Consider the following 15044-nt stretch of genomic DNA (forward strand, 5'->3'; position numbering starts at 1 on the left):
GGAGGTGGGGAAGAGACAGAAATATTTAATAAATAAATAAATAAAGAAAGAAAGAAAAAAAAGAGTTAAGAGCTCTAAGATAAACGTGAAAGGGTTGTTGTAGGTTGTTCATTTATCTGCTTATCTATGAATAAAGAAGCTATGGTTGAATCAGAAGTCTACATGTGGTAATAGCATTAGGAAGCCCTTCATTTGCCAACCAGGAAATGGGAAACAATAATAGGAATGAACAGTTGTTATTCATTGTATTCTATTTGCCCCCATTCTACATTCTTTTTTTTAAAGATTTATTTATTTATTTTGTGGACTGTATTCTTTCTGAATGTATGCCTGCAGGCCAGAAGAGGGCACCAGGTCTCATTACAGATGGTTGTGAGCCACCATGTTGTTGCTTGGAATTTAACTCAGGATTTCTGGAAGAATATCCAGTGATCTCAATCGCTGAGCCATCTTTCCAGCCCTGTTCTACATTCTTTTTTGTTTTGATTTTTGTGTTTTGTTTTTCGAGATAGGATTTCTCTGTGTAGCTTTGATGCCTGCCCTGGAACTGGCTTTTTTATAAGACCAGACTGGCCTCGAACTCACAGAGATCTGACTGTCTCTGCTCCTGAGTGCTGAGATTAAGGCGTGCGCCACCACCACCCAGCACCTGTTCTACATTCTTTTTGTTTTTTGTTTGTTTTTTGAGACAGGGTTTCTCTATAGCTTTGGAGCCTGTCCTGGAACTAGTTCTTGTAGACCAGGCTGGCCTTAAACTCACAGAGACTTGCCTGCCTCTGCCTCCCTAGGATTAAAGGTGTGTGCCACCACCGCCCAGCCCTGTTCTACATTCTTTATGTGTAGGTGGAGACTGTTCCTTTGTTTCCCAGCTGCCCAGACCCGAAATAGTCACACAGAAACTATATTAATTAAAACACTGCTTGACCTATTAGCTTAGGATTCTTATTAATTCTTACTAACTCTTACATATTAAATCAACCCATTTCTATTATTCTGTGTATTGCCACAAGGCTGTGTCTTACCCAGTAAAGTTCCAGTGTCTGTCTCCTACATGGCATCTCTCTGACTCTGCCTTCTTTTCTCCTCTATCTCTGTTTGGAATTCCTTCCTTGCTTTATTCTGTCCTGCCATAGGCCGAGGCAGCTTCTTTGTTAACCAATGGTAATAAAACGTATTCACAGAATACAGTGGGAAATCCCACATCACCTTCCCTTTTCTGTCTAAATTAAAAAAATTTAACTTTAACATAGCAAAATTACATATGACAAAATAGGTATCAAACAAGAATTACAGTTACAATATTTATATCTATTTTATCTTTTATCATAATTAAGGAAAACTATAATTATAGATATCTATTCTTCAATTCCATCAAAGACCCCAGAAGGATATAATATTACCTAAATTAACAGGAAGCACATTGTAAGAAACCTCCAAAACTCTATAATTGACAGAGACATCTCACTCCCTGGACAGTCACCCAAAGTTCTTCTGTAACTTTGGGGCATCCATATTCAGCCTATAGGCTCATAGTATGTGTCAGACTTTTCCATGAAGCAGGGAATTTGAAGATCTTTTATGCCTTATACTGGAAAAGTTTATCATACTGGCAAAGCTTACCAGTTGCTTTCCTCTGTGTCTTGCAAAATGCCTGGCAGTTCTCTCATGAAGCAGGAACCCTGAAGGATGGTCTCACCTTTTTTGGTAAGTTCAACAGTCATTTTCCTGCAGGTCCTCATGTCTAGTTCATACAGCATACCATCAAGCAGTCCAGGCAAGAGCAGTTTCTTGCTCAAATGGCTAACAAACTCCATAAGGTTCTTGTTTGATGCCCATCATTGTCTTGAAGTAGATTGGTGCTGCCAAGAGCAGGTGTGTTTCATTGTCATGAAAAGTCCTAAATTCTTAAAACATTTTAAATGCCACATTCTATTAGTCTTTGAAAGTTTGAATAATACCTATCCATCTGGAGTATATCTCCGTACATCTAGAAAACTTAACTAACATGACTACAAGTTTGACTATTATAGAAAACTATTAACCTCTATTTCTTAATTATACATTACATTTTAAATGAGCTGCACAAACACAATACCTGAAATAAGAGCAGAAATATATATACACAGTATGATAAAATTGACCTTAAATTTGTATCAATAAACCAAGATCCATAGCAATGCAAAGTAGTCATTTCTATACCATATCCCCCTTTAAATGAAAACAAACATTTATAAACAATATTTGGGAATTACAGTGTAGTTCTCTCCAAACTGCTTCCTGCTTTTTGTTGGGTGAAGTGTTTTGGGGGGTGGAGACCTTTCACAGGGTTTTGGTCCATTGAACCACATTAGTCTGGAAGGAGTCCATAGGTTCTCATCTTCTGTGGAAACAAAAACAGATCTTCTTTTCCAAAGTAACATATCCTTAGAGTCAAATTTTGAATTCAAGATGTTTAAAATACATATGTTGGTTTAGCTTAGCAGTCCTCAGAATCAAATGTCTCTCTGTAATCAAAAAATTCAAAGAAAATACAACAACATGCCTAATCCAGACTCTTTGTGTATTTTCCATCTTTATGTGGCTTTTTTTACTCTACAACTTTTTAATATTTATTTCACTATCTTTATTCCTTTAATCTATGACTATCTAATCTGTCTCTTTGAAGACTTTGTTTAACTCTTTTTCTTCTCTCTCCTAAGCTTATGTACATTTATCCAAAACCGTGATCAATTTAGAGGTCTTTTTCATCTGAATATGGCTTTATTGTGTATTTGTAATCATTTTCTGACCAAAAGCACTTTTTTAAAAAAGTGCTAAGCAGGCATGGCTAGGACCAACTGCGCAGCCCTTCCTGTTTGTTCTGCCCAGTCCAAAATGACAGCAGCGTGTTCACTGCCTCTGAAAGTCATGCATACCACTCCAGCTCCAGGGACACAGCTGGTCTATGCTGCCATTAAGCAACTAGTAGCATGCTGTTCACAAACTCCATTTAAGTGCTTGGCCTTCTGAAAGAGCCAGAGTTCATGCTGCCAGCATGAACCAGGAAACAGCTGCTTCTTATGCTGAGCCAGTAAGTCAAATGTTAAAGGAGCCACAATACCCCTGCTAGCCTCCATCAAACAGAGCCTATCTGAAAAAAATGTGGTTACTAAGAAGCCATGCTTAAGTACTAGAATTTCTTTCCAAACTCTCTCAGGTTTTATATGGATGTAGTTGCCCACAGTGGTGCCATTTTGTAATGGTGGAGGCTGCTTGTTCGTTCTCAGCTTCCCAGACCCGAAATAATCACACAGAAACTATATTAATTACAACACTGTTTGGCCAATAGCGTATGCATATTTCTAGCTCACTCTTACATCTTAAATTAACCCATTTCTATTAATCTGTGAATCACCACAAGGTTGTGGCCTACCAATAAGGTTCTGGCTGGTGGCTGGCATCTTTCTCCTTCTACAGCTACAGAGCTTCTTCCCGACTCTGCTTACTCTATATATCTCTGTTCAGATTTCCTACCTGGCTTGCTTCTGCCCTGTCATAGGCCCAAGCAGCCTCTTTATTAACCAATGGTAGTAAAACATATTCACAGCATGCAGAGGGGAATCCCACATCATTTATGTACATAATTAATTGAACCAGAAACCTGGAATTAATTTTATTCCCATTTTGTGGATGAGGAAATTAGGCTGGATTTGAACAACTGTATTCTAAGAGGTATCACAAGGCTATACATTATGTGATACATGGACATTTAGTTAACTCTAGAAAGATGTAGAAGTTGGGGTGCTAATTACAATACAATCCCCTTAGCCACATAAACTATATTTCAGGTCCTCCAGTGGACAATTAATACCATGGACAATACTGGACCATATATATATATACATATATATGTATATGTATATACACACACTATGGGTTTTTCCTCTATATTTACAACTATGATAAAGATAATTGTTAAATTATACACAAAGAGAGGCTAGAAAATTATGACATTTTATAAACTACTTTGATAAAAGTAACCTAAAATTATAAATCATTTATCAAGTTTTTCATGCAACATTTTCAGATCATAATTAATCATTTTTTCAAAGAAAAACATCAGGCAAAAGCAGGATTGCTGTGTTTTCTTCATTGTTTTGTTTGCTCTAGATAAAGAAAAAAAATTTTCGAGACAGAGCCTCATGCTGGCTTTAAACTCAAAGAGATCTGTCTGCTTTTGCTTTCTGTGTGCTGGGTTAAAGGCATGAGGTTTTATGACTGGCTAGATGCAGAGAAATTTGAAGAGGGTAAAGAAATTAGCTTTAGATATCCTGTTTTTCCATATGATACATAATGATTGCTTTTGATACTTTCGGAGTTAGAAGGAAATTTGTTAATGTTTTCAAAATAAGAACCCAAGTCTCTGTTCATCACCCTGTTAGCTAGCTCCACACCAAAGCTGACTGAGATGCATAGGGCTTAAAGAAATGGCACACAGGGTTCTATCATATAATGAAAGAAGTCAGAGCCTTGCTAATGCTGCTTTAAAAAAAATATCTTTTGGGTATTGGGGATTGAAGCCAGGATCTGCCAAATGCTTGCTACTGTTTTGATATTGGGTCTGTCTGCAAATCTGGAGGCTGTGCTGTGTCTTACTAGAGATTTCAGTAAAAATCTTTTTCCTAACTTGCAGGCATTGTGTATGTATTAGGTGGAAGCCAGTTTACTTACTCATATATTCTAAACCATTTGAAGGAGGATGGGATATATAAACTTGTTGTGAGTCTAATTTGACAGGAGTTATTGGAGACGTAGATCAGTGGGTAGGATGCTGTCCTAACATAGTGCACCTGGACTACACTAAAGTCTGATGCAAAACACCAGAATTGATAAGAGCAAGAGCAGCAGAAGCATGCCTTGGAACTAACTAAAAATTCACAAATTAAGCTACTATCGCTTTATGTGTATGAGCCTGCTATGTATGTGCACCATTTGGGTATAATGGAGGCCAGAAGATGGCCTTGGATCCCCTGGAGCTGGAGTTACAGATGAATTGAGGCTGCCATGTGGGTGCTGGGAATTGAACCTGGGCCCTCTGGAAGAGCTGCCAGTGCTCTTAAACTGCTGAGCCATCTCTTGAGTCTACTCCTTTTGGGTTTGATTTCTTTCTTTCTTTTTTGTTCTTGAGCTTTCATATGTGCCGTTAAGTTACTAATATGAGATCTCTCCATTTTTTATATAAACACTATAAACACTTAGTGCTATGAACTTGCCTCTTAGAACTGCGTTTATTAGGTCTCATATAGTTGGGTATGTTGTGTTTTCATTTTCATTCAATTCTAGAAAGTCTTCAACTTATTAATTTCTGTCTTGATCCATTTTTATTCAGTAGTAAGTTGTTCATTTTCCGTGAGTTTGTAAGCTTTCTGTTGTTACTAATCCAGATTTAATTTGTGGTCATCAATAGAATGTAGGGTGTTGTTTCAATTTTTTTTTCGTATCTGTTGAGACTTGATTTGTGTCTGAGAAAGTTCCATCAGGTGAAGTTATATTCTTTTGTGTTTGGATGAATATGTGTTCTATAAATATCTGTTAGATTCATTTGGTTTATAATGTCAGTTAGCTCCAATGTTTCTTTGTGTAGTTTTTGTCTGGATGACCTGTCTATTGGTAAGAGCTGGGTATTGATGTCTCCAACTGTCACTGTGTGAGGGACAATATGTGGTTTAAGATGCAGATGTCTTTCTTTCTTTCTTTCTTTCTTTCTTTCTTTCTTTCTTTCTTTCTTTCTTTCTTTCTTTCTTTTTCGTTCTTTCTTTCTTTTTTTGAGACAGGGTTTCTCTGTAGCTTTGGTTCCTGTCCTGGAACTAGCTCTTGTAGACCAGGCTGATCTCAAACTCACAGAGATCCACCTGCCTCTGCCTCGTGAGTGCTGGGATTAAAGGCGTGCGCCACCACCGCCCGGCCCTGTAGTTGTGTTTCTTTTATGAACTTGGGTGCCTTTGTGTTTGGTGTATAGAAGTTAAGAATTGAAATGTCCTCTTGGTGGATTTTTTTTTAGTATTTAGTTCCTTACCTATCCTTTCTGATTAATTTTAGTTTGAAGTCCATTTTTTTTCAGCTATTGAAATGGCTATGCCAGCTAGCTTCTTAGATCCATTTGATTGGAATGTCTTTTTCCATCCTTTTACCCTGAGTTGATGTATTTCCCTGCTCTTCAGGTCTGTTTCTTTAATGCAGCAGAAGGATGGATGCTGTTTTTGCACCCATTCTGTTAGTCTGTCCTGTGTCTTTTTTTTTAAATGAAGTTTTTTTAAAATATTTATTTATTATGTATACAATATTCTGTCTGTATGCCTGAAGGCCAGAAGAGGGCACCAGACCTCCTTACAGATGGTTGTGAGCCACCATGCGGTTGCTGGGAATTGAACTCAGGACCTTTGGAAGAGCAGGCAATGCTCTTAACCACTGAGCCATCTCTCCAGCCCCCTGTCCTGTGTCTTTTTATTAGGGAATTGAGACCATTGAAATTGAGAGATGTTAATAAGCACTGTTTGTTGATTCCTGTTATTTTGTTATTGTGTGCATTTCCCCTCTTTTGATTTGCTGTTCTGTGTTTATTCATTACTTGTGTTTTCTTGGGTGTAGTAAAGTTTTTAGTTTAGCATTTTCCTTCTAGCACCTTCTGTAGGATTGCATTTTTAGGTAAATATTGTTTAATATTTTTATCATGGAGTGTCTTATATTGTCCATGTTTTGTTATTGAAAGTTTTGCTGCTATAGTAGTTTGGCTGGCATCTGTGGTCTATTAGCATCTGCTCAGGGCCTTCTGACTTTTAGAGTATCCAGTGAGAACCCAGGTACAATTCTAACCAATTTGCCTTTATTTGTTTCTTGGTCTTTTTTTCCTTGCAAATTTTAACTGCAAGTTTGATTATTAGATGCTGATGGGCCAGTCTATTTGTTGCTCTGTATTTTTTTTTTTTGAGACAGGGTTTTTTTGTAGCTTTGGAGCCTGTACTGGAACTAGCTCTTGTAGACCAGGCTGGTCTCGAACTCACAAAAATCCACCTGCCCCTGCCTCCCAAGAGCTGGGATTAAAGGCATGCGCCACCGCTGCCCAGCAGGAAGTTTTCTTCTATGATTTTGTTGAAAATATTTTCTGTCCCTTTGACCTGAGTTTCTTTTCTTTCCTTTATTCCTATTATTCATAGATTTGGTCTTTTTATTGTGTCCCAGACTTCCTGGATGTTTTGTGCCAGGATTTTAAAATATTTAACATTTTCTTTGAGGTATCCATTAATTTTATCATGTCTTTAATGCCCGAGAATCTCTCTTCCATATTCTGTTGGTGAGACTTGCCTCTGAGGTTTCTGTCCCTAAATTTTTCATTTCCAAGTTCCCCTCAATTTGGGTTTCCTTTGTTGGTTCTAGCTAGTTTCACTTTCAAGTCTTCAACAATCTTATTCATTTCCTTCTACTGTTTGTGTTTTCATAGACTTCTTTAAGGGATTTATTTCCTCTTTAAGGACCTCTATCATATTCATAAAGGCTGTTTTAAGGTCTTTTTTTGTGCTTTGGCTATGTTGCTATTCTCAGTGCCTGCTGTGGTAGCATTGCTGGGCTCTAGAGGAGACATGTTATCCTGCTCGTTACTGATTGTGCTTTTATGTGAAGTCTAGGCATTTGGGTTTGGGAAGCTTGTAATTGTGCATGCTGTTCTCTGGTCTTGGCTTTGTTGGATGGATGTTTTGTTCTTTGGTTTCTGTTGTTCTTTCTGGTTCTTATATAGGAGGGTATGGCGACTGTGTGGTGCCTCATAGGAAATTCTGGGACCCACTAGGGGTTCTGGGTAAAACGTTTTTCTAGGTATTGGAAGCCGATACTTAGGAATAGGGATGGGCTAGGAGGTTAGGATGAAGTGGTCCATAGGAGAGATGGAAAGCATGGTGTTCCACCAGGATCTGCATAGTCCCCTGGGAATGGGAGCCGAGGGGGAGGAGAGGCAGCAGCCGGTAGTCTGCTACAGAGCTGGGATGAGACTGGGGATTGGACTGAAAAGAATGGAGGGAGAGATGGAGGTCTGCAGTTTGCCTAGCTGCTTATCTGGCTGGAGTGCTCAACTTCTTATTTATTTATTTATTTATTTTGAGGTTTTGACACTACTTTGCTGGCTTTCCCAGGTGGATTCAGAATGCCTGGCTCAATGGAGTCTCTTGTTTTAGCCTCTGACTACTGGGACTCAAAGTCTGTGCTGTTGTGCCCGATTCCTCCCCGGTTTTAAACGCTGAGCAGCAGTGTCTCCTTTCTCCCCCCTATCTTTGTAGTGTGCAAGCATGTGAATTCCTGCTCTTTTCTATCTGTAATCCTTGCTGCCACCTGTCCCGTCCTTGAATGGCGGTACACCTCTGGCTTTACTGCACAGCCCTTGCCATGAGAGTCTCAGTCCACTTTCGTCCAATGAAGAGAATCTAGATGGGATTCCAAAGCTTAGGATCGATATAGGTTAAAGGCCAATTGGGAGTGGTCTTTGATGACGTATGGAGGGGGCGGGGCTTTGCTCCCGGTAGGCGTATATGAGGCACATTTGAGGCCTAGGAACTGGCGTGACAGCAGGTGAGTGGTTTTGTGGGCAGGAAGTGCTCCAGCCTTGTCGGCTGGTTTCTTTCATCTTGTCTGTGTGTGTTTTATTGAACTCAAGGCCTCTCTCTTGCAGCCCAAGTTGGCGCTTTAAAACTAGCAAGAAGAATGGGCCATGTGATGGATACTTTTTAGAGCCGCCCCAAGCAATAGTTTGGAGCGAGCAGTTTGTGGGCAGTCACTTTGATGAGGTTGGAGGGGTGTGAACTGCAGGGCCGCACCAGAAATCGTTGGCTCCTGGGCAGCGATGAGGGCAAAAGCGGGAAAGAGCGGCAAGGAACGAGATGGCTGATGGGATGCGTCTGAGAAGGGTTGAACAAAGAGGTGGGCGGGGCCCCGCGTGCCATTCCGACCAATCACAGAGCGCGGCTCAGACTGGGTCTCGCCTTGCGCAGTGAGGGCCTCGCCTTGCGCAGTGAGGGCCTCGCCTTGCGCAGTGAGGGCCTCGCCTTGCGCAGTGAGGACCTCGCCTTGCGCAGTGAGGGCCTCAGGAGGCTTCGTGACAGTCTTTCCGCGGTGAGACAGCAGAGAGGCACTCCTCAAGAACTTTCTCCTGGGGTTTCGGCTTCCTCAACTTTCCCGCACTTTTAGGTAATAAGTAATGGGAAAAATTGTCTGGGGAAAAAAGTGTTTTTGAGGGGCTGGAGAGCTAGCTCAGCGGTTAAGAGCATTGCTTGTTCTCTCAGAGGACCGGGGTTCAATTTCCAGCACCCACACCTCTCTGTAATTTCTGTTCCAGGGCTTCTGACACCCTCACACACATATGTGCAGACAAAATGCCAATGCATGTAAACTAAAAGTAAAATTAAAAGACGTTTCTGAGAAATTAGAGAATAAAGTATTTATTCATACGTAAGTAAGTATGTTTTTCTTGTTTCATAGGCTGGATCCAGAGTTCTAAGAAATGGATGGCACTGATGACTTTTGCTTCATGAACTTTAAAGGTACCAAGCTTTGCAAAGTCTTTTTTGTATTGTTTAAGGTTTTTAACCACCCTTTTAACGGCTGGCTTCTTGTGACAGTTTTTACTGTGTCTCAGCCTGACCTAACCTTATGTAGCTCAGGCTAGCCTCAGACTTGCAATCCTTTGACCTCAGCATCCAGAGTTCGGGTGTCAACCACCATACCTGGCCTACAATTCCAACATTTGCAATACTGCTGTACCTCAAGTATCTCTGTCTCAAAAAACAAAGCAAGACATAAAAGACCTATGTGATAGCTGTGTGGGAGCATTTGCCTTTCACGTGTAAAGCCCAGGATTGGAGGCCTGGGATGTAGGGATGTCTCTTAAGTGTATCTTTTCAGAGTATCCGTTGCTCTGGCTTTCCTCATTTATGCACCAGAAACACTAGATATTTCTGGTACCTTTTATGAGCTAGTGTAAGGAAACAAAGTTCACAATCCATAGCTTATTTTCTGGTCATAGTCCATATTTTTTCCTAGAATTTTAGGATATACAGAATTATACTGTTTCAGTTGAAAAATTCTGTGTTGAAAGTACATTTAAAAATTATTGCAAGCAGGATGATACTAGAAACCTATTGTTGGAGGTAGTGGAGATGCTTAAGACCTTTTCTTGGCCTAAGTATAAGGCCTGAAGAAGGGCAGTGAGCTCTGCCTCAGGGGCAGTGATTTGAGGAAGTGCATTTGCTTCTATGGTGCCAAGGCAACTAACTACTGTATACCCTGCTTTTTAAATGCGTTTAACAGAACACTGCCACCATCCACAAACCATTCAACCTCAGGGCTATAAAGAGGTAGATCTTTAAAAAAATTACTGTAAGGGCAGGTGAGTTGCTTAGCCAATAAAAATGCCTGCCACCAAGCCAGGCGACCTGTTGGTCTCTGGGATCCAAGTGGTAGAAGGAGAGAGCCAATTCTGGAAAACTGTCCTCTAATCTCCATACTGGTGACAAGCTAAAATACATACACACACTGAGATAAATAAAAATAAAAACAATTACTGCAAGATAGGAAACTAGTTTGAGGTCATTCTAGGCAGCATAATGAGCCTATACCTCACAAAGGGTATTATCAAGCTTCATAATATTCTATTCTAATAGAATTCTATTGTAGCATGAATTCTAATTGGTGTTAATAATAAAAACCCAGAGTCAGATATAGAAGTTGATGCTGGAGATCAGAGAAGCAGAGCAGCCAGCTACCAGAGTTCTTATACCTCTACCAATGCTCAGATCAAAGGGGTGATCCTGTCCTCAGATTGCCTCCTCAGTCTGTAACTGTCTCCACCAAACCCTCAGAGGGCACTGAGCTCCTGTCTCTTCCTGCCTTATAGTTCTCTCTCCATCCAGCCGTATCACTCCTGTCTCCACCTCTCTAGTGCTGGGATCACCTTTGTGTGAGCTCTGTTTCTCCTTTAGACAGATTCTGTTTCTCTTTGAAACAGTTCAGGGTGACTTGAACCAACATACCTGTCTGCCTCTGTCTCCTAAATCCTGGGATTAAAGGTGTGTGTCCCCACTCTTTGGCCTCTAGTGGCTTAGCTCTGTACTCTGATCTTCAGGCAAACTTTATTTGTTAAAACATAAACAAAATATTACTACATGCTTTGTCACCAGGCTTGCCCCCAAATGCCTTGGCCTGTCTTCCTGGTTTTAGATAATAGCTATCATAGCAGGTATGAAGTGCTACGTCATTTTCTTCTTTTGCTTTGTTTGTTTGTTTGTTTGGTTTTTGAGACAGGGTTTCTCTGTATAACAGCTCTGGCTATCCTGGAACTCACTTCATAGACCAGGCTGGCCTTGAACTCACAGAGATCCACCTGCCTCTGCCTCCCAAGTGCTGGGATTAAAGGCGTGTGCCCCACTGTCCAGATCGCCTAATTTTTAGTTTATTCCTTTGTGTGTGTGTGTGTGTGTGTGTGTGTGTGTGTGTACATGCTCACACATACCATGGTGACATATGGAGGTCAAAGGACAACTTGTAGGGATCAGTTCTCTCCTTCCACCACGTGAGTCCTAGGACTGAATTCTGGTTGCCAAGCTTGGCAGCAAGTGCCTTTACCCATGGAGCTGTCTCACTAGCCTGTGTACTGGAATTCTTACTTCGTTCATAGATTGTTCTCTTGGTTTCAGTGAGCATGTTCACTGGAGTTGTTGTTTTAAATCCTTTGTCAGGTAAATCATAGAATTTTTCAATAGGATCAGTTTCTGGAGGTTTCTTCCTCTGGAACATTTTTGCTTCATTCTTCATTTTCCTTGACTCTCTGTTGGTTTTTGTGCATTAGGCCAAGGACAGCATCTTCCTGTCTTCATGGACCGTTGTGCAGGAAAAGACCCCTACTAATCAAGTCAAACCAGCTTCTCTGAGAGCCTCTACCAACTCATTTCTTCCCCAGGGAGAAGTAGGCAGCTGGGCTTTTTGTCTGCTTGCTCTGTGCTAAGGCAGAGGGTGTTGAGCAGTGGCTCCTAACAGTCTAGGCCATGTTACTATGTTTCCCTGAGAGGCTAAACCATGCTGGACTCAGAGCTTTAAACTGAAGACACAATTTTTAAGGGGGGATAGCCTGAAGAAGATGATGGGACACTAACTTTTTATCTCTCCAGGGGAAGCTAGGAGCTAGGATTGTTCGTTTGTGAAGCTCTATCATGACTGCTTGTTTTGTTCATGAAGTTAGCTTGCCCTGCATCTTTCCCTTATTTCCTTCTAGGATTAGGATACTGTTCATATGTGTAGCACACTGCTCTGACTAGGTGCCTGGGGACTATGATGCATGCAGCTTTACTTTATACATGAGACAACTTACTGCTTGGATTCACTAGCATCTTACTCATTTCATGTTGGGACTTCCTGAAACATGATTATCCTGCCACACACAGCAATGACTTAGAGTGTGATTTTAGTCTATGGCCAAGTCTGTTTGCCATGCTATCCACTTTTTTTTTTTTATATTTGAGCTGTTTTTTTTTTTTTTTTATTTGTACCAGTCTCTGCAATTAGAATAGTTTAGATTAGCATACAGTTGGAGCCTTAGTGTGGTACTCTGAATGGTTTTGGTACATCTCCTTTCTGTCCCACCCCCACCCCTATAATTTTCTTGGTCTATCACCTTGTCCCACAGCCTTGTTATATTCTATTTGTGTTGCCTAAGAAGTTGGGCTATCTTTTGTAAGTCTCTTCATTTCTGCTAGGTAAGTGCTCTACTGCTACTCTCCACTGTTCCACTGCCTTTTCAGTGCTAGGGATTGAAGCCATTGTACAAAATACTAAGATCTCCTGTATAGAGTAGTTTAGCAGTTAAATGAGAATGCACCTGACAAAAGCCTTGATCTGAAGCACTATGCAAATTTCTATCCCCCTCCCCCTTTTTGAGTTGGAGAGCTCACTCTGTAGCCCAGACTGGTTTCTCAAGTTCTTAGATTACAGGTGTGAGCCATCACATCTCACTTTTGGTTCTTTTCTTCCTAAAGAAGATGCATGTAATCATTGTGACATGAAGTAGAATCTTGAACTGACCCTGGTAGACCTTTGAGTTGCTTTGGCTTTTGACTGACTGGTTGAGCTGATGGAGGTCACTGAGGGTGGGGGACACGGGCAGGCCTTTTGATAGATTTTTCTATGTAGTAACAGAAATTTCCTTCTTCAAAGACAGGGGAAATGTTTATTTTTTTATTGCACTGTACTTAGAATCTTGTCTACCTAATTAGCATTAATTGATGCTGGTTAACAGGGCCACCACAATTGAATGATGCCAGAGTTTTAGCTAGCAGGAATCTTATTTCAATTAGATAGACTGAAATCATGTCATAATTATACTTTATTCTGATAGCATAGTTTAATCATTTTTTTGTTTACAGTGTTAGTGTTGCTTGATACAACCTTAATATGACATGCTGTCTTCACATCTTAGGAAAATTACATTAAGAAGCTCTTTTGTGAGCTTATTCCAGAAGTAAATTTCCCCTTCCTAGAGTAACCCCTATTCAGCCGTGTGATCTTTAGTCTCTACCTAGCTTTTCTGACTGCATTTATCCTAAAGGACTGCAGTATGATTTTGCCTCTGCTGGCGTCAATCAAGTTGTTCCACTGAGTGACACTGAAAATGTGTTTTGAAAGGATCAGAATTATTTCGATAAATGGGAATTATATAAAACATTAACTGCTTAAAATATTCAGAACGCAAAATTATTACTTCACAGTCTTATATATGCTGCAGCTAGAAATTATAGTAGTTTGTCTACCATGACATCGTAGGGTCTTTTATTGTTTAGTTATTGTGACAGGGTCTCACAGTGTAGCAGTGGCTGGCCTGAAACTCACTATGTAGACCAGTCTAGCCTTGGATTTATGATGATCTGCTTGTCTCTGCCTTCTGAGTGCTGGGATTATAGGAAGCCCCTTAAATCATATTTTGTGATTAAAAAAAAAACCCACCAACTCAAAAACCTATATGGGTTTGTGGCTGGAGAATGTAACTCAGTAGTAGAACATGTAACTAGCATTTAAAAGGCCTTGGATCTACTACCTAACACCAAAAATTTTTATTGCAGTTTGTCTTATTTTTAATATTCCAAGTGTGGCTATCGAAGTCAGTGTTAAAATACCTGTATGGTATTCTTGAGGACCTAAGTTTGATATCTAGCACTTATTATTATTTTAAATAAAAAAATCTGCTTTAAAACGGCATTTGGCCAGGTGATGGTGGCACATGCCTTCAATTCCAGCACTCAGGAGGCAGAAGCAGGTGGATTTCAGAGTTTGAGACCAGCCTGATCTACAGAGTGAGCTCTAGAACAGCCAGGTCTGCACAGAGAAGCCTTGTCTTGAAAAACAACAACAACAAAACAAAAAGTCAGTATTTGGATTTTTAAAAACATCATTTAAGAATATCTCTCATCCTGTTACCAATATTTTAAGCCAGGACTATAATATATGAATATCATCTCAAAATAAATTTACCTGATCTTTGAAGAATCAAGCTTTTTTATAGATTTTTATTTTTTACCCAAGACCTTGTGCATGCTAGCAAGTGCTGTACCACTAAGTTATATCCCCTGTCCAAGCTGTTGTATATGAATCTTTAGTTAAATAATTTATGGAAAGGAGAAAAGGTACAGATTTGTTTTTGCATATATATCTTATCACCTATTGTATTAAAAGTATGTGTGGTATATTTTCGATAATATTTATGCTTATCCAGTGATATCCTAATAGTTAGGGTTAATATTGCTGTGATGAAACATCATGATCAAAAGCAAATTGGGGAGGGAAGGGTTTATTTGGCTTACACTTCAGCCATGCTGTTCATCACTGAAGGAAGTCAGAACAGGAACTCAAACGGCAAGAACCTGGAGGCAGGTATTGATACAGAGGTCATGGAGGGGTGCTGCTTATTGGCTTGGTAATCATGGCTTGCTTAGCCTGCTTTCCCTTCCCTTCCCTTCCCTTCCCTTCCCTTCCCTTCC

The 15044-nt window shown here is 40.2% G+C and overlaps 1 protein-coding gene across 5 annotated transcripts in view; it reads left to right on the forward strand.

The window, feature by feature from the left end:
• Tex11 (testis expressed 11) overlaps window positions 1–15044 on the forward strand; it is a 290243-nt gene that overhangs the window by 3189 nt on the left and 272010 nt on the right. For all 5 annotated transcript variants that reach the window (XR_007588266.1, XM_050119701.1, XM_050119702.1 and 2 more), the window contains exon 2: window positions 9502–9563. Coding sequence is in view for 4 of the 5 variants with exons in the window: in XM_050119701.1 (XP_049975658.1) it covers window positions 9524–9563 (40 nt within the window). In the remaining variant the exon portion in view is untranslated. The remainder of the gene's footprint in view (window positions 1–9501; window positions 9564–15044) is intronic.

The sequence above is a fragment of the Alexandromys fortis genome, unplaced genomic scaffold (genome assembly GCF_014885135.2).
Source record: "Alexandromys fortis isolate MF-2015 unplaced genomic scaffold, M_Fortis_MF-2015_v1.1 scaffold_155, whole genome shotgun sequence".
In the NCBI taxonomy this organism is placed as follows: domain Eukaryota; kingdom Metazoa; phylum Chordata; class Mammalia; order Rodentia; family Cricetidae; genus Alexandromys; species Alexandromys fortis.